The sequence below is a fragment of the Poecilia formosa genome, unplaced genomic scaffold (genome assembly GCF_000485575.1).
Source record: "Poecilia formosa unplaced genomic scaffold, Poecilia_formosa-5.1.2 Scaffold45, whole genome shotgun sequence".
Lineage (NCBI taxonomy): Eukaryota > Metazoa > Chordata > Actinopteri > Cyprinodontiformes > Poeciliidae > Poecilia > Poecilia formosa.
In genome coordinates, this window is record NW_006799984.1 from 1,146,230 (window position 1) to 1,173,337 (window position 27,108).

The window sequence follows — 27,108 nt, forward strand, 5'->3', positions numbered from 1 at the left end:
ACGACAGCTGAGCAGAGAGGCTGCTGTACTGTCAGACCGCTCTCCAAACTACAAACGAAACGTTTCATTTTTGAACGCCTTTAAATCTTTTTTATTATTATTTTCAGCCAGCTAACTTTAGCTGATTTGACTCTTTCACTGTTTTTTTATTGCAGAATTTACAAAATAAAGAAAACAGAATTTTGGATGAGCTACAACTGTCAGATATTTTACAGGTAAAGAAACCAGTACAACAAAATGTTGAAAGTTGTTTGTTCTGGAAATCATTACTTTACTGGTGAAGTGATTTCACACATTCAGATAACTAAGAATTTGAATTGCAACTTGAATTTGCTTGGCTTTAGTAAAGATGGTGTTTTTCTTGCAACTCTTGAGAAATTAGCATCAGTGACTCACAGTTAGGGCTGTTAACTCACAGTCAAGGTTCTGGGTTTGATTCCCGGCCCGGGGTCTTTTTGCATGGAGTTTGCATGTTCTCCCTGTGCATGGTGGGTTCTCTCTGGGTACTCTGGCTTCCTCCCACCGTCCAAAAACATGACTATCAGGTTAATTGGTCTCTCCAAACTCTCCCTGAGTGTGTGTGTCCTGTCTGTCTCTGTGTTGCCCTGCGACAGACTGGTGACCTGTCCAGGGTGACCCCGCCTGGAACGTTAGCTGGAGAGGCACCAGCAACCCTCCCGACCCCACAAAGGGACAAGGGTGTATAGGAAATGGATGGATGGACTCACAGTTACTAAACAAGAGTATCTTCTTTTATTACAAAACACAAATCAACAAAACCATAAATAATTTATAACAACCTTTTCTGAGAATCTGTACTCTTTATAAACTGTACAAAGATAATTCATAAAATAAATAAATGCATTACTAGCTTAGTAATCAGACTAATTCCAGAGAGACAATATATTTGTGCTAATTGAACACAAAAATGTTGCTTGATGCTGACAGTATGGATCATTTAACAGAATGAAGATGTTTGTTTTTAGAAAACATTCTGGGGGAAAAATACATTTATGTTTCAAAAGGGTCTAAATTATGTCTGATAAAGAAAAGTCTTTGGTTGCTACAGTTTTATTTCATTTTTGTAAAAATCATTATTGTTTTGTTTAATCATGTAAAACAGGAAACAGCTTTGTTTGCACCATTTGTTGAGGTTTTAAACAAAAACATATTTGTCTTTTTCACCCGGCAGTAAAAACAGGGATCCATTAACTGTCAGTAAAACTTATTTTTAATGTAGCAGATAATAAGAGACACTGAACAAAGACACATGTAAGACTGGAAACGAGGTATAGCATGTAATACTGACTAAATAACTTGTTCCTCTTCTAATGTTTTCTGATCATTCTCCTGCCTTTAATCTGGACTTTAGAGTTGATTTATAGAGATGTTTTTTATGCTTCACGGGTTATTTGAGGCCTGCAGCAACACAAACAAAAAAAACTTGAGAAATCGAGGAAAAAATGCTGCTGATCCGTCTACTATGCAGTTTGCTGTTCAGGTTTATCTTCCTCAACTTTATGACATCACCAAATGACAAATTTGATCATTTCTTACATGAAACTTTTGATTACATAAAAAGTTCATTTTTGCTTTTTTTATGTCAGGTTATGTGGAGCTTTATGAATATTTTTTTAACAGAAATTCTGGAACAGGAATTCAATTCTCATAAATTCTTGCATGGATAAAATGCAGCTAAGTTGCTCTGCTGTCTGTGGCAACAGTAAGTTCTGCTCTGCATAGGCAGTCAGCATAATTATCTGATGTAGAAATATTACAGCTTGAACAATTCACAACAATGCTTCTGCATTATCAACTAAACATTTGGGTTATTTCACTGGTAGACATTTTCTCTTAGAGGAACCATGATAAAATTAGGCGTCTCTATGATTCTCCATGTTAACACTTCAAAAAAATCTGCATTGTGTCTTTAAAGAAACTTTTCAACATTTAAAGTATCAACTGACCTGTCGGCACAGAATCGATCCTTTGAGAAAATTTCACAAAATAACTCAAATTAGATTTTTTTTTTTATCTGAAAAAGATTTAACAGAAAGATCTTTATGGACACAAAGAGTCCCAACAAGATGGTTTTACTTGTCAGCTGCTCTATCTTCTCAAATAAGAGTGAGGTGTCCTGTAGTCCACTGTGAGAAACATGTTAAAACTGACATCAACATCATAATAATACTGATAATTGGGGGGAAAAATATGGATTTTATGCTATAAACACTATTTAGAAAAAAAAAAAAAAACTTTTCTCCTATTGCTTAACTGAAATTGACCCCAAAAGAAGAAACTGTCACTCTTGTCTGAATGAACATTATTACTAATTTTATAATTCCTGGCACCTTCTATGTACAGTCTGAGCTACTTCCAAATGTTCCCGACCTTATATATAAAATATGGAGCATCACAGGGAATTGACATATTTAATGTTCTACCTGAGTATTAAATGTACCAGAAATACTGTAAACCTTCAAGAACACTTTCATTATTTAGAAGACTATCAAAAGGAAAAAATAACAAGTAAAAAGCTCTATACTAGGCTAATGTTTGAATTGTAGAGCAAAATAAATTATATTCTTTGTACGGTTGTCTGAACAAAAGATTATATTAGATGTATATCTTCAGACAAATTCAGGAGAAGCCTGGAAACATGAGCAGGTGTTTCACAGAGTCATGTCCTGAAAGGCTTCTCCTCACCCAGGACTCGGTCCAAAGCCGTTTGTCTTTTCACAAGTGAAGGAAAACTCAAAAATTCCTGCATCTTCCCAGTCAGTAGACAAGTCGAGGCACTGCGAAGGCATCGTGTTAAGATACCAACTTCTCTGGTGTCTTATCTTCCAAATCCAGTGTTGCACATAGATCCATCAAGTTCTGCACTGAGGATCCAGAGGAACCAAAAGGTTTGACGTCTGTGGTCCAGTCAGTGCCGTGAGGCTCCTGGATGGTGATCAGTGGTTAGGAGAGGATTGCAGGAACCCATCGTCTCCCACACAGGTTGTCCATGCTGGCCGAGCGTTTCCTGGCTGCTCGCCGGATGTCTTTGTATTTGTCATCACAAAGTCTGGAAATGGCCTTTGGAAAGAGGGGGAAAAATCCAGTAATGATGAGAGAGTTTTGTTTTTGGCACAGCAGGACACACATTTCGTCATAGTTAAGCCACTGAGGTTATTTTGTAGAAATGTAACTAAGAATCTGTTTTTTATTGTCTTAATGATTTGCTAGAGTGAAGATTAAGGCCAGTGAAAATTTTTTTAAAAAGTCAGAATTCTGAAATAATTTTTTTTGTCCAATTTGCTGCAACTAATAAGATACCTAAAATTTCCCAAAAAAATGTTGTCATTGATATTTCATGAAATGTTGTCCCATTTTGAAACTTCAAAGCTTTTGGAAACCACTGATAAAGATATGCAGTAAATGCAAACATGTAACCAGTTAACAGTAGCCAAGAGATTTATTTGCACATTTTCTCCTTTGTGTCCCACCAGATTCACATGGAGAGTCCTAATCTTATTGTGTAAGACGCCATGTCATCCATACCCCAAGAATCAACAACTCAAAATGTTTCTGATATTATAAAAATAACAAGTTACACTGAATAATTTTTTTAAAATAAAACATTGTCAGAGCAGCTTCTATAAAAAAAACCTAAAAGATTGGTTGATTTTAAGGATTTTTGCACATCAGTGTGTGCAACCAAGTGTAACTTGGATAATTATTGATTAAATAATGGGGATGGTTTAAGGAAAAATTAGCTGCTGCTGGAATGTATTACCAAATTGCAGAGAGGACTGAATGCTCCCTCTTTTCTTTGTTTAATTTAATTGTGCTCTTCCTGTTTCCTGATAAACATCAGAATAAGAAAAAAAGCTTCTTCTTTCTACAACAGACTTCAATGAAAACAATATATTTTACTTGGTGACAAGTAAAATGGTCTCTACCTTATAATCATCACATACCACATTTAGGTTAAATACTGTAACAATGTCTGTTTAAAGAAATATACATTTTTATTCTTTGATCCCACCAGATTTAAGAACTTCCCCAAAAGCCGCCTTAAAACAACTACAATAGGATGACAAAACTACTGTAAAGGAAACAGTCTGATAAAAACACATTGCTTCCTTCTGGATGAAAACGTTCCCACCTCCAACTTCTGGGCCTTTTCCCTGCTGAGCGGCTCCAGCGGGAAGCTCAGGTTGTTGGACTCTGACAGCGATCGCAGGTCGAAGTAGTACTTGGCGTAGACGCTGGACGGAACGTTGATGTTGAACTGCAGCAGCTCCAGGAACTGGCGCTCCAGTTCATTCCTGGTTAAAAATAAGAAACATAAAACATTTGATCTTATTCCTGAATTACTAAATGTAGAATATTTTTGGGGTAAGGAAAACAGATCTGAACGGTTCTCCGGCCACGTTTTAGTTTGTCTCTTTATTACATAAATTGTTCACATTTAAAGTTCCAATAAATAATTGTTTAATTTTACATGGTGTGATTTTGAACTGTGGTGAGTTTTGCACGTTTACAGAAAAAACTGAGATTCTTAAAGGTAACATAAAATACTGCACTGCTTGCGCTTGCATGCAAATAAATCCAATATATGTTTGTTTTTGGGTTTTTTTTGCTTAGCTTTATTTTATTTACATCCATCCATCCAACTTATCCAGTCTGCGTCGGCAACATCTTCCAAAAACTGAAAGCTTGAACCCGTCACTATTTTCTGATTATGCTAAACTGTTCCTAAGTTCTGCTTTCTTCGCTATTAAAGCCTCACAATCTTCTGTGCAACTTGCACTCGAATCTGGTCCTTTTAAATCGAACCAAAGCACGCAGACAGAGCTGACTCACATGTCTTCCACAGTTATGTCCTTGAGGATCTGACAGTAGTCGACGTTCCAGACAGCCTGGTCATCCCAGACCTTTGAGGCCAGCAGAATGGCGCCCAGAACAATCCTCTTCCAGTTTCCAGGACAGATGTCAATCTCTGCGTAAGTCAGCAGTCGCTCCAGGTACACCTACAGAGCCAAATCAGTGCAAACAAGAAAATGATTTTACTCATGCAATTTTATGCCTGAATAACTTTGCAAGTATTCATTCACTCTGTGCTGAATTCCTCCTTCTACTTCTGAGAACCTTTGCAAAAAAAAGTTAATGCACGTTTAATGCAAAGACCGGTGGAAGTAATTTTCCACATTTTGTTTCACATTAAGGAACGAGTTGCGTATGTTTGCAGTATGATCAGAAATCTCACCAGTGTGACGATGGCACATTCAGCCGTGAGCTGAGCAGCGCTGAACAGGGTTCTGACGAAGCGGTAGATCTGCTTCTGCTCCGGGTCATGCTGGTTGTAGTCCAGGGGAACCTCTGATTTCTGGAAGACCGGGAGCAAAACACGGACAGAAATGAAAAAAGGAAGTTATTAGTGACTCTAAAGCTCTTACACATCAGGATATAGTTTAATAAAATATGAGAGCTGGCACCAAAATCCATAAGGACTTAAATAATTATTGAAGAGTTTACCCCCAGATTGAATAAACTCTTTAATAATCCTATAAATAAATTTACTAACAAAACATTCCTCACATTTTACCTTAAAAAATAATTTATATCACTAACTCTTTTTCACATTTCTCACCTTCTGACAAAAACATGCATGAATATTAAAGAACTACATTTTTCCTGTTATAAAACTAAAACAAAATTCTGTGAAATCCCCTTTTGTTGCAATTATACTTGCAAATCTTTGGGATGTCTTACTAACTTTTCATATCTACATATAGAAGACTTTCCCATTTTGTTTTGCAATATAAGATTACCTGCTTGCGCTGAATTTTACTTAGGAGTAAAGGACAGTGAATGCAAATACATGTCACACTTTTTCAATCATTATTTGTAACAATTATATATTTGGACTGTGTTTCTTTCACTTTTATCTGAACTGAATTCACTAGTTTATGGCTACAATGTTAGAAAACATGAAAAGGTTGAAGTGATATGAACTTTTTTCTATCACAACGTTGTGTATTGCATCATGGAAACAAGATCATAATCTAACATAGCATGCAAAACATGCAAAAGAATAAAATCAGACAACTCACTGAGAGAGGATGAAGCTTTTCATCAAAGATATCCAACAGCATGCCTCCATTTGTGTCTCTGCAATTGGAAACAAATATTTATTTTGAAGTTTTGGACATAAATTTAAAGATTCAACTTAAGATATGTCAAGCAACAACAGAACGTCCAAAAAAATAAAACGCTACAGATTCAGTTCAGATTCAGAAATTTCAAGTGACAAAAAGAAAAAAAATCCTTAATCTAAAATTTTACATCAAGTGGACAGATGATGCCTGTCAGGGCTCCTCACCTGTTTTTTATATGGTAGTAAATGGCTAAAGTGACGCTAAGAAAGCAAAAGAAAAGAAAAAAGTCAGAAAACAGAAATATTTTTGCTATGAATGCACAGTTTTCATGTTCCAACCATTTGATGGTGTATTTGAGGTTGGGCTGGCTGACTGTGTTGTCGTCCAGGAAGATGGTTGAGCAGGAGCTGTATTTTCTCCTCAGACTGCCATGCTACAAAAACACACACACATACACACACACACGCACACACACGCACGCACACGCACGCACACACCCACACACACACACACACACATACACAGAGACTGGATTACAGCGAGCGTTGTTTTGTCTGACCCACATGATTCTGGGAATCCAGTGATATGCAACATCATATTTAACAAGAAGAATTGCATTAAAAACTGATGATCAACAACTTAATTTAGTTTTTACTCTGCACTCACATTATTGATGAAGAGGCTCTTTCGTTTTTCTCGCACTGTAAAAATGAAAAATGGACAAAAATGAAAAACAGAAAAATGATTTATGATTGCAACTGTAAGTTGCAGTAAGCGACATGCAAAAGCTGAAAGCTATCAACCTGCACAACATGCTGTTAGAACAGGAAGCCAAACCAAAAAAGGAATCAACTCTGTTAACTGCAAATCACAAACATGTTGCTCAAAGTGGTAGAAGCTGCAAATGAACACCAGCGGCGCACCGAGAGGGTCTGGCCACCAGAGGGAGATGAAACCACAGCACTCACCATTCCTGTAAATCACATCTGAAAAACAGAAAAACCAGCAAACTTAAAACTTTCTGCACCTCAGACAACAACTCTTGAGATGATGTTACAAACAGATTTATAATCAATATGTTATTTTATTTAAGCAGCAGTGGAAATAACAACTGCTTTCTGTTTTAAATAAAAGCAACCGCATCATGTTAACAATTTTTGTGTAAACACAATACCAATGAAATCATATTTTTACTCAAGATCATCTCCCTGTGAAAAGCTTACACTGGTACAATGATATGTCTGCAATATTAAAAAAATGTCTGTTTCAAAAATATCTTGAATTTCTCTGTAAGTAGACATCTGTTGAATGTCCACAAAAAACATTTTTACACATTGAGGTTGTCAGAAATAAATGGTTATTTTCTCTTTTTTTTACTGTTCATTAACTTCCACAATCAGAGAAAAATCATGTGATTGTTTAAATTTGTAATAAATAAATTAATATCTTCAGGAATTTTTTTTTTTAAATGTCATAATTAAACATACATGCAAACATTTTTTATTGTGTATAATGGTTGCATACGTTTTGTACATTCAGATATTTAATTAAGAGAAAAGTTTTCATAGCATGTTTTTAAAAGTGCCCTCTAGTGGAAGAAAGTCTGTTACTTATTTCTAGACATGTTTTGAAAAAAAAAAACACTGAAAACAGCTTGGAAAACTACATGAGCTGAATAATTTACTGAAAGCCAACTTTCAAATAACCATTAAATGATCAGACCCAGTTGTTTACAACCCTTGAAGATTAAGATGAAGATGTTGATGAATGTCGTAGATCCTACCAGACAATTTCCACATTGATTTTCCTGAATCTTCACACAGCCTGAGAAAAATACCATTAAGGAAAACAGGCTGCTCACCGTCATTATGAGATTTGCTCAAGAAAATAGTGCTGGCCCGAGGATGGTCTGATGGGTTGTACTCCATGTTCAACTCTGCAATCAAATAAAATAAACACAGAGAAATAATCAATCTGAGATAAGTTAAGGAGAATCATAAACATGCATAAATATCTAAAGCTCTTCAAAATCAGATATGGCATATCATAAAACTTAAAATGTATTTGCGTCTCCATTGTGGAGTAGCAAATTTATCCCACTTTTGGTGACACTGCCACCATCTTTTGAACCATTTCTTATGTTTAAAGTTTGAGAAGCTTTGGTTTAAGTGGAGGTTTAATTGCTGTTCTTCTTTAACTGTTTCTGTTATTTACAGGGATCATGTTTGTTACGTTATGATGGAAAAGAGCTGTAGTTTGACCTTTTCCAGCTGAGCTGGTGAAAAACTCTCCCACACACACACTCATACACACACGCTGTTTTCTATCTCTGTGGAAACATTTCTGACAGTCCCATGAATGTGTCAAAAATGTGATGCTGCCTGTTCCACTCAGCCAAGCGCTGCAACAAAAACACTCTGTAACTGGACGCTCAAACTACAGTGAAAAGATAAAATATGATATAAGACAAAGATGATCAGGGTAAATACAGATTAAATTTATTAAGGGACAAAGCCATGCAGAACAATCATGCAAACACTTTTTGGAGTTGTGCTCACTTTGTTGTAATTCTGGTATCTGCTGTAAAAATTCATCAGTTTTATGTTTTCTCTATTTGTGGATAATGGATCTGAGGTTTGCAGGAATCCCAAACATTAAGATATGTTTACCTCTTTCATCCTTTCTATGTTAATAAATATAATTGATTTTCCTTTTTGAGTTTTCATATCGGTTCTGTTTAAGTAATGAATTATGAAATTAAACTCAACTTTCCAAAACAAAAGGTTGCTAATCATAGTTAATTTCTTATTTGAAAAAGGTTTTGTGGTTGTTTTGTATTAGTCAAGGTTGGTCTGAATCGCTTGTTTCTCTTGATAAATGAAATCAACATAATTTTCAAACTGCTATTTTTGTTTCCTCAGGTTATTTTGTGGCTCTGTAGCAGCTTCAGCCTGACAGTCCAGAAAACATTTCAGGATCCATCAGGGAGCTCCCAGAGTTTACAGCATCTCATGTCACTGCTGATACACGATACTCATCACCTGAAGTAAACTCTGACGAAGAACAGCGCTTCACTGTGGCGAACTGAAACCCGTCACCAGGAGAGCCTGCCTCTCTGCCTTCCTGCTCCTGAATAATGAACAAACAACAAGTCCTCCCTGCTCTACAGAGATCAGCTCCAGTTCCATGGTGCTGCAGTGGAAACGCTGCAGCACCAAAAACCGTCTTATAAAATCAAAATGTTTCTAAGCTGTGAAATTATAATGTTTTTGATGAGCATTGTAATCTGCTGGAGTAATCTGCAGCACATTCTCAAATGCTGCTATCAGTTACCATAAGCTTCTACAAAAACAGATTAATCCCATTTATTTCTCAGGTTTTTTCTTTCTTTGGTCCTGAAAAAGACAAATAGCCTTCAGGGTTTAAAAGATTTTCTTATCTAAGTCAAGGAACAAAGGAGGAAAATCCTTTGTTTTCTTCAAGGTGCTTGAGAGAACAAAGACCTGAGAGCCCAGAGAAAAAAAATCTCATTTACCAAAACGAGATTAAAGGTGTAGCCTTCACTCTTCAGCTCCACGTTTCCAGTTTTCTCCATCTATTAAAAATATGATTATTAGTTGAATATGTTGTTCTTGCTTCTTCCTTCAACCTTTTCACAGAATTTGTGCTTTCTAGTGAAATGTGCTTCATGCAGTTAATATGTTTCTAAACTATTAATATGTTTTTATGAATCACAAAGCAACTTCAGTAACGTTTTTATGACTGTATTTTAATTTACGGTGACTATATTCACCGTAATACAACCTCAATGCACTGCATTAATATTACTTCATTCATGGCAGTATTACTGCATTTTTTCATAAATTATATATTTTAAAAAAGCAAGGCAAACCTATTTTTCTTTTGTCTATAATGACCATTATAAGAAACAATTCAAATACACTTTTTTGTTGTTCTATTCTTTGAAAATATCAGAATTTTTCTGAAATCTTTAGATAAGCTTACAGATGATAAATAAAGATACGTGTTTATTACAGTTTGAATAGTGATTTTTTAAATTATTTTATGAAGTTATTTACAGAATGTCTGTGAGATCTGCAGTCCGTTGCTGTGAATGTGATCTCTGCGTTATTGTTGGAATCCGCGGCAGCGTGAACAATGTTTCGCTCCCATGCAGTCAGGGAACGTGCTTCCTGCTCAGTCATGCATGCTGATCTTTAATGGTTTCATTTCGCAGGAGAAACTGGACCAATTTGAATGGTACTAATGCTAAATGTACAGTAACTAATACAGCTGGGGTCATTTATTCAGTAGCAACCATTCAGGCATAAAAAAAGTCTCAGAAATTCAAAGGATGGATTACAGTTGGATCTTTACATGTAAAAAAAAATAACAGTTTCATATTTGGACCTTCGGTACCAGAATCCTCTCATAATGACACAACTTGTTCCTTTTTCTTGAAATAAATTTAGAAGAAAACAAAAAAAAAAATAAAAAAACAGAGCTTGAACTATTAGCTTAACTGTTAGAAATCTTTATATGACAAAATAATCGCCAATGATTGGCTTCTGGTTCAATCAGACAATGTTAAATACACATGACCTCCACATGACCCCAAACGCCTGGAGGGGAGAGGAGAGCTGCCTGTGAAGGCACTGATAACATGCAACCTGCACGAAAATGCTTCCATTAATGTAGTCTAATATAACACCAAGCAAACATTATAGGCCTTTTTAAAAAGATACATATGGGTGAATTGTTTCTACAAGAACTGATACAAACGTTCACTGTATCTTATACTTTCAGGCAGAATTAATAGTTTTAAAATTATGTTCCCTCATCTTATATATATATTAAAACCAAATTAGATGTTAAGGTTCTATCTCAGTCTGCGATGATGAATAAACTCATTTACTTTAAATTAAAATGAATATTGATCTGAAAGAAGATTTTGTTTAATGCTTGTTAGAAGCCGTCAGATCAGATGCTTCAGGATTAAAGTCCTCTTTATTTTAACAACATGCATCAGTATCACATTCTGTTTCATGTTTCCCCATTTAGAAGGGAAAAAGTGTTCAAGATTTAAAAACAAAATCCTAATAAATAAAGTGTTTAATGCCTCTGACTCAAATATTTAGCAAAAAGAAATTAAGAAAATTATAAGAATGCATGTCAACTGATAAAGTTTATATCTCAGCTCTTAGATTAGTCCTGATAAAATATTAAATAAATCTCAGTTTTAAAAAATTATTTTATATTCTCTATTAATTTCCTAGAATTTTCTATCTATCATATAAACATAAAAATAAGATCTGATGCTTTATGCCATACTGAGTTCTGCACTGACATAATATCATGACAGTGTAAAAAGAAAAATATTAATTCTCTTGATATCAAATTAACATTGCTCTTTAAGTCAAAGAAGAATGTTAATTTATAAAAAATATATTTAAAAACACAGGTTTTCTGACAAAGGAATACATTTCACATTACAGCCATAAAACTTGAGACGTTTTCTGAGTTTTTTTGTCATGTAGGTTTTGCAGCCTTGCACACATTTCACTCAGAAGTGAGGGGAAAAATGTCTGTGGATTGTAAAGGTTGCTGACCTAGTCCAATGTCTGGCACATCAAAAACCTCCAGCTAATAACTGAGCAACATTCCCGACACAGAGGCTGACTGGAGGAGCTGTGCAGAGCAAAGCGCTTCCTGCCTTCATACTGTACCTAAATAAGACGGCATCAGCTGATGCCTCAGAAAAACACAGTCAGCTTTGTGGAAAATAAGGCAGCTCATATGACCACTTTGTCTCTTGTTCTCGCTGTCCCCATCCATCTTCCTCCTCCAGAGTTGGTGTCTGTTTGTAATGTTAGTTTATCAGATTTTACTTTAAATCTTCCAGCCTGTTCGGCTCCGTCGGGTTCAGTGAGGCTGAGACTTCAATGTTTCAGCAAAAGTCAGTTACTGTCAGAGATGATAAGCAACAAAACATGGCAGTTTGGGAAATATTCATGTTGGTTTTTATTGTTGTAAACTTCACAGCATTGTTTTCACCCTTGGTTTATTCAATTAAAGTAGCGATTAATTTTGTTTTCTTCTGGAATCAAGAAGGAAAAGCTTTCAGATGCACAGTCACATGAGGACAAATGATCACTTAAATCTGCCATAAAGAAGCTACAGCATAGTTACAGATATCAAGAGTAATAAGTTGCTGCACACTGCTGAAAACACACTACAGGAAAGACACACATTACTCTAATAAAGGTAAAGGTTTAAAAGCTAGTCTTGACAAACTGTGACCAGCATACCTGATACACAATAAACTAGGGACATGCTGCCTGAGCAACAATCCTGATTAATTAATCAGCTCATATTAAGCTGGTGTTGTTCAAAACGACCAGAATGGCAAAAACAGATAATATTTTACTCCAGAAGTATAAGAGTTAGGGGAGTAGAATAAAAAATAGAGAACATAAACTGCAGTAGGAACTGGAGCAAATGCTTAACAGGAGAGTAGCAGGAGAAAGTTGCACAGCGTGGGAGTAATTAGAAGACCTGAATTCAGTCATTTAAAAGGGTGTCCCAATAATTGTGTCCAAGTAGTGTACGTAACCTTGTTTCTTTCACAAATACAAACCCATAAACTGTGCTTCAAAAGAGTAATGTCAGTAATAAACCTGTATTGTAAAAGGTGGTAAAGTGAATACCATCGTTCTCGATGTTTGTCCAAAGCAGCTGACAGCAGTTCAGCCTTAGAGGAGCTTTAAAATGTCGGTCAGTGACACACTGCTGCAGCAATCACATGTCCTTAAGATTCACAGCATGCTACAGGGTCAGCTACGCATACAACAATAAGAACTGTGTTGTTCAGTTAACATGGGTGTTTTTCACTGAAACATTATTTTAAAGGTAAACACCAACACTAAACGAAAAAATGCCCACAAAAATCAAAAAATCATGATGCTGCGTTTGGCTTGATCAACGTTCCCTCAGATAATGTGTTTTGTTGTTTTCAGTTACTAAAAGTTGAAATCTCTGGGTTTTTCAGGGAAAGCAAATGAATAAATATTCTGCAAATGTATCCCAGAAGGATTCCCATGACTCCCTGAACTCCATAATCCTCATGTGGATGATTATCCGCCTTACAAATGGCAGCTTGTCCAAACGGGATCGCGCCGAACTCAACGGCTTCTGAAAACAGAAAACGCAGCCAAATTTCCAACTCTTACAGTTTTAGAAAAACTATATGAAGCGGAAAAATTAACATGGTTTTTAGTGGCAGTGATGGATGGGACAATGTGGGATGAAACTGCAAACATTATCTATTATCCTCAATCAGGGTTTAGTTATACTAAAAAAAATCATGTAGGATAAACAAAAGTTTATTTATTTTCCAAACTAGACCCAGTTTTCCTTCAAGTTATGAATTAAATGTTTAGAAATAAATTTTAAAAAGTTTATTTTAACTGATCTTTAATTCTAAAGGGCTACATGCATCCACAGGACATTTTTGTCTTGTTTTTGTTTCATCTACACAGTTTTATATATTTTCCAGTTATGATTCAGAAATATGTTACAAGATTGAGCTTTGCTGTTTTGATAGAACATTTCTGCTCTGTAAAGTAAAAGTAAAGTCTAAGCATACTTTTGCTGCTTTTAGAGGATTTTTATGAGCAAAATGTAAAAGTTTATGAATAGAAAGGAATCTGAACATGACAGGTTTGTTTGGAAAAATTAAGAGAAAACACTTATTTTCTCTCAAAAAATGTGGTTGCACAACTTGGGTTTGAAAGATGAATCCAAATGAAGCACAAAACTTCTAGAACAATGTTTGATAAATGAGAAACTCTTCCTACTAATCATTCAGCACGGTAGAGGAGGCGTTATGCTTTGGAAAATCAGCACTGAGTTGCTGGGACTGAGAAAAATACAAATAAGTTGTTTTATACTTCTAAACTTGTTAAGTAGTACTGATTTGTTCTATAACTCTTACCAACTAAAAGCACATTCTCTTCATTGATTTGCAGATGCTGTAGTTTTAAAGTCCATTTAAGTGGCAATAAAAATAATTGTGAAAAGCCAGTCCAATGCTGTGAAGTAATTATGCTGTCCTGTCATATCCTCTTTTAATTGGGGTCAGTGTCGTCCTCCGTTTATTGTTATCAAGGTGAACTGCTCTCTGTATCATAATGTTGATTTTAGGCCATATTGCCACACCCTAGAATCAGTCCTTCACTCAAAATGATTAAAATGTGATTGTAAGAGACCTGTGCAGTCCTAGATTAATGCAGAAAAAAATAATAAAGTTAGACAGAAAGCAAATACTGAGATTTATTTCTGCTAAAGATGGTTTTACATGCTAATAAAATCATCAGGCGTACTTAATTCTTCTAATTCTACTGGATAACAGCTTATAGTTTGTCAAAATGTTTTAAATGGTTGCAAAACAACCTTGAATATTATTCATACGACACCAGAGCTAATTGTGGGATATTATAAAGCAGTGAGACTAAAATGCTACCAACTTCTTATTAATGCTGTAAAAGGAACATGTGACGCCTTGAAAGCCGACTTGTAAGACTTTTAAATTGAGGCGTGAATTCTTGGCGCTGGTTTCTCCCCGGAGGCCTCGTCTATCTGCTCCAACTGGATCCCAGCTGCCTCCCAGGGACTCCGCTCTTCATGTGGAGCTGCACATTCTAATGAAGCGCTGTAATCTCTGTCGCATACTGCCAGTGAATTCATAACAGAGCGAGCACATTAGATACGCTCCGGTTTCAGTCACCGCTTCACTGAGACAGACTGCGTCTCAGCACGGCTCATCTTTATCCCTCCCGGAGGAGTCGGCTGACCCCTTCAGTTTATGCAAATATTTATCAAATACATGTTTAATACCCCAAAACATGCATTGTAGGATTCCTATCCTACAATGCAATGGTGGAAGATTTCCAAGCAAAAAGGAAATCTTAACCTGATACAGACAAAGCACTCAGGTTAACAGCTGCTACAAACAGCATGAAGAATGTATGAGGTATGTATGCTCTATGCAAGCATACAGGACGGATCAATACAGGCTGATATTACTGAATAGACAGATGTTTATGAACTACATTACATAGGGACTGATTGTTTTCTTTGAAGTTAGCAGTTCTGTCTCTGTTTTAGTGATAAAAACACCTTGGAAAAGTTCAAACCTTAAACGTTTCAACATTTTTGACGTAATACCTACAAAAATCAATGTATTTTATTTGATTTTACATAAAAAAAAACTAATTCAAAGCAGCACATAATTGTGAAGTGGGGGTAAAATGGTACTTTGAAATATTTTAATGATTTAAGGACTTTGAGTTAATATTTTGTGCAATCATCTGTTGCTGCAATTCAATCTATTAGGGACATTTAGATGCAAGTTTTGAAGATCTAAAAACTGAGATTTTTCCCACTTTTCTACCTGAAATCCCTCAAACAGGTTGGATGGACAGTAATCAGTCTTGCCACACACTGGCAATTGTATTTAGGTCTAAACTTTAACTAGGCCATTCTACCACATACATGTGCATTCATTTAAACCACTGAAGCTCCATCTGTATGACTGGAGTCAGTTTCTTGCTGAGAGCTTCAACTATTTCATCACTAACAGCTTTTCTTTCAGGTAAAATTAGCTCTAAAAACACACAAAAATAAATATGACTGACAAAACTGTAAATGCATATGGGAAAATAAATAAATAAAATATATTGTAGTGCATTTTTCACGCCTATCTTTATTAATTTGATCAAATTTTCTATTTAAAATAAATGATCCATTATATTCTGCAATATTCTCTGGGTGTACAGACACTGGTCGTCTGCTGATCAGAATGGCTGTAATGTGATCCGTAGCTTCTCCACTCAAGTAAACAACATAGAGAACAACGACTGCCACCGGAGAAAGAAACGGGTGCTTAATGTAAAGCAGAAGACGTGGGTCATTCAGTCAATCCTTTAAGGGATAAGAAGACCTAAATGGAGGCCATTGTTCAATAAATGCTCCAGATATTTCATGTTTCTCTGGCATATTTATTCTGATCTTCCTGACCAACCACATCTTCTCGGATGGGAATCAGCTCAGGTCACACCCTGGACAGTGTTCATGCACTCATAGCACAATTTAAAGTATTCAACTGACCAAACACTCATTTTTAAGGATAACAAAACCTAAAGAGGTGTATCAAAATACTTAAAAAATGAATGAAAACTTGTACAGATTGCATCCTATTTTGTGTCAACATATGACAGCATTTAATATCAAACTGCTTGCCAAATATATATTTGTCGAGCTGGATTAACTTTCACTATCTGACATTTCCACCAGATTTCAGTTCCAGTGACCAGGATGCAAAAGTTCAGTGAGAATAATGGAGACATTTTCCAAACGTCCTGCAGCCCTCATCAGAAGCATTTAAAGCTGAAAATAAAGAAAAATACTGTTTGGGTAATATGAATAAGAGTAGAATAGCTGACCAAGCATCGATTGCAAGAACCAAAACATTTATTTTCTTTTGGGTCGTGAAAATAACGAGTAGATTTCTGTTAGAAGCAGGAGGCCTCATACAGTTTCTATGTATATGAAATCACTGACTGCAAATAAGGCAATCCATTCAGCAGAGCGTTTCCAATCCTGAATGGCTCAATTGTAACGCATATTAGCATGTATCAGTGGAGGCTTGGAGTTGGAGGTGAGGGGGTTGCACAGTTGCTGCTTCTTTCATGCACAAACTGAAAACAAAGGCCAACACAAAGAATGCCCTGATCTGATCCGTATGTTTCTGCAACATCTCTATAATCCATGTGACAAACCTGCACTCATGGCGGCCAAGTCCGTCTTTACTATAGGGTGAGGAGTGAGATGATATTTTTCTCCCTCTGGGGTTATTAAACAGATAAGATTAATGTATTATTTCATATTATTTTGAAGACAATAGTGTGTGTTTTGCCTTTAAAACAACTTATACTGATAGAAAAATAATGAATGTGTTACTTTAGTGTCTAATGTTTAAATTATTTGGGAACTGTTTTCATTTCATTTTCTGTATCCTATAATAATTATTCCACAATAAGCAATTAGAAACACAATAAATAGTAAATGGAAAGATTCAGAGATACTAGCATAATTATTCTGCATATATTATGCAATCTAAATCTATGGCTATAAATTTACCGTCAATGTTTTCCCTGTCGCTGATGTGCTGTAGGTTGCACGCCGTCTCCTCCCTGCTCAGATCCGACTCCTGGTGGTATGGCTCCAGCCTGGAGTGGGCATTTCTCCGCAGCTTGGGGCTGCCAGACACGCAGCAGGAGGTCGTGCTCCCCATTTCTCCTCCAGGTGTATAAAAACAAATAATCCTTTCCGCACTGAAACAGGAGCTGAAGCGGGCCCGAGGAGCCCGTCATCAACACAGATCAACTGTGCGCTCGGGGCGCATCCTCAGCAGATCCTGTCAACCTTCAGCGTCCACGGAGAAGCTGTCACACGGTGCGGATGTGTCACTTCCACCCTTACAGTGATGGAGGCCAAATAACAAATCCACAGTCACACGCATCGTGAGGAAGGACTCATCTTGTGACGCTGCAGGCGCACAGTGATGCGTGAATCCTGGAATCGTGCGACACAATCCAGTCTGCGCTGCGCAGTCAGGAAAGGCTGATGGTTGTTACTGCGCTCATTCACATGGTTTACGGTAAGCACTGTTATGAACTGCTTTCAAAAATAAAAGCATGTTTCCGGTATACATAAAATGCGGCGTTCCTGATTGACAAAGCTTTCCTGCACCCAAGCAGCAAAAAAATACTAAAACGATTGGTGATTTGCTTTCAAATGTGACCTGCGTTACAAGGCTCGTTTTAAAATAATGCCCGATTAGGACTTAAATGAATTGTAAAAAAAAAAAAAAGAAAGAAAGAAAAAAGAAAAAAGAAAAAAATCAAAGGTGTTTAACTTTTGAAAATGTCACTTTTCTAGTCAGATTTTTCATTCAGTGGGCCACTGGTGGTCTGCTTTTGGAGCAGCTTTTGCCTCAAACTGTTAGCAGAGTAAGTGTGATTATGGAAGCAACTATATTATACTTTTTTTTATATTTTCACTCATCCTGTTGAAAAAAAATTGTTTTAATACTCATGTATGATTAAGTGGGAGAGTTGACGTGATGCTGCCCTCTATAGGTCTCACTTCATGACCATTAAAGGAAGACATTTAGAGAACTAGAAAGAGTATATTTCCTGTGAAAATCCATGTGTGAATGCTGAATGCTTTTGTTGAAATGCCAAAACGTTTGAAGTCAACTGCTGAAGACTTGCAGAAATGTAAGAAATAGGCAGAAGCACCAGAACAAATTATGATCCTGCAAAGTGCCTAAATAGGATTGTTATAACTGGAAAACTGTTGAAGAGGAGTAAACGCTTTTGAACAGTGCAGAAATTATACCTAAACAGCATTAAAAATTGGTGGAGAACAGAGTTTACAAACCTAAACCATAGGTTCACTGCAGTTTATAAGGCAAAATTATATAAAAGACTAAAGTATGGTTAAATAAATAATGGCTGCATCTAGGCTACCAGTAGCATGTTGAGATACAGTAATATATTATATGCAATGTAAAAAAATAAAAAAAATTAAAAAAAATCATGTAAAACCTAAAATTTGAAAAGCACAGAAACATTACCCTAATCCTTATGAATGAAATCCATGGTTCCTGAGATATTGACTTGTGTTGGGAGGCATCATTTAGCATGGTGACTACAAAAAACATGCCAGAGTACAAAAAAAGCAATGTCAAAAACTCAAATTATTCCCAGGTGTTAAACAGCATAAAAGCTGCTAAACTGCCCAACTTCGAAATGGTAACTGCCTTGTTTCCTCCAGGACAGCCCTGAAACTGAATGGTTGATTCCAATTAATAAGCAGGACCTGAAACAGCCACTGTGAAACACAACGGACATTTTATATTGTAATTCACGATTCTGCCACAGGTTGGAGCGGTTACCCCCATGGGGTGAAAAATTAATAAAAAGCTGAATATGAAAAGTATGATGGTTATTTTTACATTTCATGTCAACTAATTTATATGATGCATATTTATTGGATTTTTCATGGATGCATTATATATTGAACTTTATATTTATTGAATATGCATATTGACTGAAAATGATTGTTTTGAATTATCTATAGTGCAAAGAGTGCCATTTATTGAATTTGTGTGCACACTGGAATGATTGGATTATATTTATTTATTGCTTATCGCTGGATAGCTTAGCTGGTCAGAGCGTAATGCTAATAATGCCAAGATTGTAGGTTCAATCCCTATACTGCCCAATGAGACAATCTACACATCAAAAATGAAAAAGGCTGGAAAATGGGGGGGGACACTTACAAATGAAAAAAAAAAAGTTGAAAAATAAAATCAATACTTCAAAATAAAAAATGTCTGGAAAATGAAATCAACTCTACAAAATAAAAAATGTATCTGAAGTACAATCAACACTTCAAACTAAAAAAGGTTGGAAAATAAAATTAACACTTCAAACTATAAAAATAGTTTTAAAATTAAATCATGGCATGGAACAATGTCAAATACTTATACCATAGATCAGGGGTCCCCAAACTACGGCCCGTGGTATGGTTCAAAAATACAATCAACACTTCAAAATACAAAATCTCTGGAAAATAAAATATTATGTATATTGTTTTGAAAAACATTAGAATATAAGCACTTTTATCAAATCTTCATTGTGGTAAAATCATGTAAGTTCTTCTTAAATCCATGGAAACTCAACAGTTTGTAAGGTGGGTTAGCTCAGCGGGTTAGAGCATGGTGCTGGTAATGCTGAGGTCATCGGTTCAATACCCATACTGGTCAATTCATATGTAAAGTCTTTCAGACAATCAACACTTCTAAATTAATAAGGGTTCAAAAATAAAATCAATACTTAAAAATAAATAAGGGTTCAAAAATAAAAGCAATACTTACAAATGAAATCAACAGTTAAATAAAAATGGTTTAAATATAAAATCAATACTTAAAAATAAATAAGGGTTCAAAAATAAAATCAATACTTAAAAATAAATAAGGGTTCAAAAATGAAATAAATGGTTCAAATATAAAATCAACACTTCAGAATAAACAAGGGTTCAAAAATAAAATGAACAATTTAAAATGGTTAAAAAAATCAACATTTCCAAATAAAACATTGCTGGAAAGTATACATTTAAACAAGTTGATTTTGAAAAATCAACTTGAGCACTTTTGTTAAGGTCATCTAAGTTTTTAGCAAACTGCTGAAAACACATCAATCTGAATGGCAGGTTTTCTCAGCTGGTCAGCATGTGGTGCCAATAACGCAAAAGTCATGGGTTCAATCCCCATCAATATTTCCACTGAGACTTGCACTCAGATACCTGGATTCAGAGTACAGACCATGACACCAAAAAAGGTGGTTGACCTTTAGTAAACACCTGTGATGAATAGAACATGCAATATCTGTTTCTGTCTGGTTTCAAACCAGAGACCTTTTGCATGTGAAGCAACCATGACAATCACTACACTACAGAAACTCATGCTCTTTCCACTGTTCCTGGTAGATGATCCAAAATTTGTCATAGACTAATGTCAACGATGGTCATGGAACAATGTCAAATACTTATACCACAGATCCTCTCAGAGAGCACAGTAACTTGGTGAACAAACTGTCAAAACTAAACTATTGCCTAATATCACATTAAGTCTATAAACTAAGCCTGGGATCAAAAAATGTATTGAAGATGTCAGGAGCAGAGACCAAAGGTTCTACTGAGACTTGAACTCAGATTGCTGGATTCAAAGTCCAGAGTGATAACCATTACACCATAGAACCACCAAGTGGCATTTGAAGTAAAGTAGCTTCGATTTCAAAAATGCCTACATTGAAGTCGATTGGCAAATGAAGAATCATGAAAGAGGAAGGCTCTTGTTGTCTCACTAGACACATTTAGAATAACATAAAAAATCTGTCTCTGTCTGGTGTTGAAGCCGTGAACTATTGCATGTAAACCAAACATGGTAACCACTACACTACAGAAAGTGAATTTCTCTGCTTTGTTTCAGTTTGATGTTCCAAAGTTGATGATGTGAGATGCAACGCATTAAAGTTTCTACTGAGACTTGCACTCAGATACCTGGATTCAGAGTTCAGACCATGACACCAAAGAAGGTGGTTGTCCTTTAGTAAACACCTGTGATGAATAGAACATGCAAAATCTTTTACTGTCTGGTTTTGAACCAGAGACCTTTTGCATGTGAAGCAAACATGATAACCACTACACTACAGAAACTCATGGTCTTTCCACTGTTCCTGGTAGTTGATCCAAAATTTGTCATAGACTAATGTCAATGGTCATGGAACAATGTCAAATACTTTTTCCATAGATCCTCTCAGAGAGCACAGTAACTTTGTGAACAAACTGTCAAACTTATACTTGTGCCTAATTTCACATTACAGTCCATAAACTAAGCCTGGGATCAAAAACTTGTATTGAAGATGTCATTAGCAGAGACCAAAGGTTCTACAAAGACTTGGCTAAATGGCTAACAAATAAAATCAAAACTTACAAATACAAAATGGTTCAAAATCAAAATTAACACATTAAATTAAAAAATATCTCTGAAATACAATCAACACTTGAAAATTAAAAATGGTTNCCAACACATTTGCTTTAAATTGGAATAACCTTAATAAATTAAGTTGAACCAACACATTTCCTTTAAATCGGAGTAACAGAATTACATAGTGCTGAAATAAAGCAAAGTAATCAGGTGGAAAATCTTTCCATGATTTTTTTATGTTAATCCAAAGAGTTATTTTTTTCAGTGAATGATGTCAAGCACCAGCCTCTTTTTAAAGTGTCCAGTGGTGTCATTCTTAATCATGACAGATTGATCTCCAGTCCTGTCCTCATCAACACCCACACCTGTGTTAATAAAGCAATCACTGAAATGATGTTAGCTTGTCCTATTAAGGCAGGGCCGCAATGAAGTTGAAATGTGTTTTGGGGGATAAAGTTAATTTTCTAGGCAAATATTGACTTTGCAATTAATTGCTGTTAAGCTGATCACTCTTTATAACATTCTGGAGTATATGCAAATTGCCATTATAAAAACTGAAGCAGTAGACTTTGTAAATATTAACATTTGAATCATTCTCAAAACTTTTGGCCATGACTGTAGAGCACCTCAACCATTTAAGCACTTCATTTCCGAAGCAAGCTGGTCTTGGTGACAAACCGGGGCGTGCTCTGCAGGCAAGTTACTTCTCAGATCTTTTTCCACCGCTACGCCACAGTCAGATGTCACTCAGAACGGTTGATAGTCTGCTAATGGTATTGCTCTTTCTCTCCACAAGGGGGAGGCATTGTTAGGCATTAATAGATCTAAAACGTGTGATCTGGTTATTGCAGTTCTGATGGCATCACATTTGAGGCAGGCCAACCAAGCATGAATGATTTTTATTTTTCTTACATTCTGAGCTTCTTAAAGTTCTTTTATTTGTATTTTAAACTTGAATTAGATAATGATAGACCATCCATCCATCCATCCATCCATTTTCTGTTCATGCTTGTCCCTAATGAACTCGGGAAGATTTCCACATACCAAAAGAGTGTTTTAGAATAAAACTTTTACCCTCCATGAATTCACACTTGGTAATATGGTTTCTGAACCATATTATCGACGTCTGCTTAAATTAAGTTAACAATTTTTTTAAAGAAATAGGATTTTATTCAAGATATTTATTTTTATTAATCTATTATTAGTTTTACACCACTCACTGATAAAGAAAGCTCTTTGTAAGCTTTCTTTATCTCTCTTATCTCTCTTAAGCCCTTTTTCACCCTTTTTGCACTTTATTGTTTGAGAGAAAAACAGTGTCATTTGATTTTTTTCTTTTTTTGGTGACAATATTTCTAATACATTTTTAAATATTTGTAGCCTTTTCAAGCCATTGTGTTCTACGCCACGAAAAGCGTTAATTTAGTACCATGTGACCTGGACTACTAGGCTTTCAAGTCCCATCCATTTCTTGGCAGAAGGAGCCAGCCAGTTGATCGGTGCACCTGCAGAGTCCAAGGCAGTTTTTCAGGGACAGTCCAGCACTTCCAGAGGGTAAGTAAATGCAAAAATAAGAGTTTTATGAAAGCTTTATTAGGAAAGCCTGTTTAGGAACAAATGCTGCCCTCTGTTATTTTTTTATTAAATTAGAATTTTATCTAATTGATATTCTTCAGAAAATCTATCATTTCCAGTTCAAATAATATCTTATTTGAAAAATTAATTACACAAATGATGTCAATACTCAAATATGCATGATAAACGAGCTACGTATTAAAAAATATAGAAAAGGGATTAAATCTCTGCAACATGTGAGGATTTGCTGTTGCTCTGTTACTCCACAAGAGGGAGCCATTTCCAGAGCAGCTGAAACATCAGATCTGGTTCTCCCAAACCTCAGAGGATCATATTTGATCCCGGGTAGCCACACTTGCTTGGTGCTGTTTTTGACCTGGACATATCACCTTATTTGATTCACTGCGGAAAACAAATCGGATTAGGTGTGTCCAAACAGGTTGAGATGTGTTGTTTTCTTTTTCCCATTGGGATCTTATGTGAAAAATGAATCATACAAACGATGCAAATACATGACAAATGTTTTTTAATGCTCGTCTAATCCTTCTGCATTCTTAGAATCGCATCCACGAGGATCGGCTTTCCAAAGACGCTCTTTCGAAGGAAATGGACGACGAGCTGCCGCCGAGCTGGAGAGAACTAATCAGTTCTTCTCCGAATGCCCCACCTGACCCCGTGAGTATACGTGTGTACATGTAAGACACATGTATCAAACTCAAGGCCCGCAGGCCACATGTGGCCCGCCATGTCATTTTATGTGGCCCCCCCCCCAGCGTTTTATAGGCCGATGATTGACATATAATAGGTTTTAAGCATGAATTGACTATAAACTACATCTCCCATAATGCATTCCGATTGTTACCAGCCAACATTAAGGCTTCTCGCCACTAAAGAGCAGCAGTCACCTCAAGCTGCTTATTGGTTTCCCCAGCGAATAAAACATCGGCAAGCTAACATCAAAACGTCCAAGAAAAAAAATCGATTTACAAGTAAGGCTGTGAATGAAGATGTGTGTGAGTTGGTGTCAGGGCGGCAGGTCGCGCTAGACTTTTTTTGGTTTTTTGTTATCCGTTATCTTGACCGACAACATAAAAAAATCGGTCATGTACTATTTTTATCCGTGAAATTACAATCATATTAACATCGGCCATTTAGCTGCATTTTTTGCGGTTTAGTTCATATTCACTGTGAATCCAGATCCCATCACAAATTAAGCAGATAAATGTATCTTCATTTTTCTCCGTAGTGACAAAAACACTGACTGAGGCCCCAAGAACTTTTAATAAATTAAATTAAGCGACTTCACTTAAATTACCATAATTTCACCCGCTGGGGTCTGAACCAGTGGTGGGAAGTAACGAAGTACAGGTACTTCGTTACTGTACTTAAGTACAATTTTTGTGTATCTGTACTTTACTTAAGTAGATTTAATAATGGATACTTTCTACTTTTACTCCATTACATTTTACAGTAAGTATCTGTACTTTCTACTTCACTACATTTCTACTAAACTGTCGCGTTACTCGTTACATCCAAGTCGCACTGCTCTTTTTGTCCATTAAAATGTGAAGTTCAGGGTCTTAAGGTGGCGCCGTAAAATCCAAGCAATAACGTGACTTAGTGTCTGGTGTCACCCATCGCCTCCACCTTTACTCGCACGCGGAGCTCCAGACATGCGCAGTGGTTTCCTCTAATCGTCAGGAATATAATAGCGCTGCATAAACCATAAGATATGGCGACATGTAAAATAAGCAGCGCTTCGCTTTCACAGGCGGTGGGGACTTAGTCCAACTTTTAGCGTCACTTGGAAGGAAAGCTTGAAGAAAGGTAAGATCTGTGGACGTGATGCTAGCAAAGCTAGCTGTACTGAGACACATGTTGCATCAGCGATGAAAAAAAGTTGTCATTCATGCACTGAATTATTGTGTGGAGGTGTTGACTGAGGTGTCGCATATATGGGACAACGCTGTGACCAAAGTGCAATATAATGATATGACATTCAGGAACGATCCGATTCTTCTGGACGGATCTTTACTCATTAAATTTATTTCAGCTCTAAGTATTTAATATCTAGGTGTTTTATGGGAATGTGGATCTTTCAGATCAATTTGTGAAGCAATTTTGATAGGTAAAACTTAATTTTATTGTGTCACGTAGGGCGGGGTGCTGGTCTTGACTTGGTCTTGGGTAGGTGGTCTTGACTACAACTCTGCTACGTGGCTCCTCTGTTGCATGTCCTCCCCCCACACCTTCTTTCCATCCCCTTTCAGTTGGATTTCTTTAAAAATAAATGCCACTAGTTGCAAAAAAAAGTGAAGTTCATGCTATATTAGGACAGGAGACTAGATGTTTCCATCCCTGAAATTATGATGCATAGAATCACATATCTAAGTGTAAACTATGTAACAGAGAGTAAACACAATAAAAACATGCTTTATCGTTGGCATTGTTAATTAAAATGGCACATTTCTAATGTATTAAAATTAAATACGATCGGTTCACTTAATGATATTGTATTAGCGATTCAGCAAGTACTTTTACTTTTAATACTNATCAACACTTCAAAATACAAAATCTCTGGAAAATAAAATATTATGTATGTTGTTTTGAAAAACATTAGAATATAAGCACTTTTATCAAATCTTCACTGTGGTAAAATCATGTAAGTTCTTAAATCCACGGAAACTCAACATTTTGTAAGGTAGGTTAGTTCAGCAGGTTAGAGCACAGTGCTGGTAATGCTGGGGTCATTGATTCAATACCTCCACTGGTCAATTCATATGTAAAGTCATTCAATCAACACTTCTAAATAAATAAGGGTTCAAAAATAAAATCAATACTTAAATATATATAATGGTTTAACACTTCAAGATATATAATGGTTCAAAAATGAAATCAACACTTCAAAATAAACAAGGGTTCAAAAATAAAATCAACACTTCAAAATTAAAAATGTTTCAAAAATAAAATCAACATTTTCAAATAAAACATTGTTGGAAAGTATACATTTAAACAAGTTGTTTTTGAAAAACATGAGGATATGAGCACTTTTGTTAAGGTCATCTAAGTTTTTAGCAAACTGCTGAAAACTCATCAATCTGAATGGCAGGTTTGCTCAGCTGGTCAGCATGTGGTGCCAATAACGCAAAAGTCATGGGTTCAATCATCATCAATATTTCTACTGAGAGCTATTTTCTACTAAGCCTGGGATCAAAAAATATATTGAAGGTGTCAGGAGCAGAGACAAATGGTTCTATAGAGACTTAAACTCAGATCACAGGATTCAAAGTCCAGAGTGATAACCATTACACCATAGAACCACTAAGTGGCGTTTGAAGTAAAGTAACTTCGATTTCAAAGATACCTACAGTCATGGCCAAAGATTTTGAGAATCACACAAATATTATATTTTCACATGATCTGCTGCCCTCTGGTTTTCATGTGTGTATGTCAGATGTTTTCATCACATACAGAAATACATTTGCAATCATATTATGAGTAACAAAAGCTTTTATTGACAGAATTAGTCAATGCAGCAAGTCAATATTTGCAGTGTTGACCCCTCTTCTTCAGGACCTCTGCAATTCTCCCTGGCATGCTCTCAATCAACTTCTGGACCAAATCCTGACTGATAGCAGTCCATTCTTGCACAATCAATCCTTTCATGTTGTCAGAATTCCTACGTTTTTGTTTGCCCACCCGTCTGTTGATGATTGATCACAAGTTTTCAGTGGGATTAAGATCTGGGGAGTTTCCAGGCCATGGACC

General features: G+C 36.0%; 1 protein-coding gene, 1 long non-coding RNA gene and 1 other non-coding gene across 4 annotated transcripts; 1 reads left to right on the top strand and 2 right to left on the bottom strand.

Moving 5' to 3' along the window:
* Positions 1-1,213: 1,213 nt before the first annotated feature.
* On the bottom strand, positions 1,214-17,770 carry LOC103137964 (cyclin-Y-like). 2 transcript variants are annotated; one of them, XM_007551997.2, is made up of 11 exons: positions 17,349-17,768; positions 8,011-8,085; positions 7,118-7,135; positions 6,816-6,850; positions 6,488-6,582; positions 6,374-6,409; positions 6,105-6,162; positions 5,258-5,377; positions 4,855-5,021; positions 4,154-4,316; positions 1,214-3,081 (listed from the first exon to the last, which is right to left on the bottom strand). In XM_007551997.2, the coding sequence occupies exons 1-11, from the start codon at positions 17,500-17,502 to the stop codon at positions 2,965-2,967; spliced, it is 1,038 nt and encodes a 345-aa protein (XP_007552059.1). In that variant the 5' UTR covers positions 17,503-17,768; the 3' UTR covers positions 1,214-2,964. The 2 variants fall into 2 exon arrangements, with proteins under 2 accessions (XP_007552059.1, XP_016526949.1); XM_016671463.1 differs by lacking the exon at positions 7,118-7,135 and having other exon boundaries at positions 17,349-17,770.
* Positions 17,771-17,779: 9 nt separating this feature from the next.
* On the top strand, positions 17,780-24,086 carry LOC107836221 (uncharacterized). Its single transcript, XR_001662083.1, has 3 exons — positions 17,780-17,868; positions 23,244-23,319; positions 23,899-24,086. It is a non-coding gene; the product is annotated as an uncharacterized LOC107836221 (long non-coding RNA).
* Positions 20,966-21,037, bottom strand: trnaq-uug (transfer RNA glutamine (anticodon UUG)). The gene has a single exon. It is a non-coding gene; the product is annotated as a tRNA-Gln (tRNA).
* Positions 24,087-27,108: the final 3,022 nt, after the last annotated feature.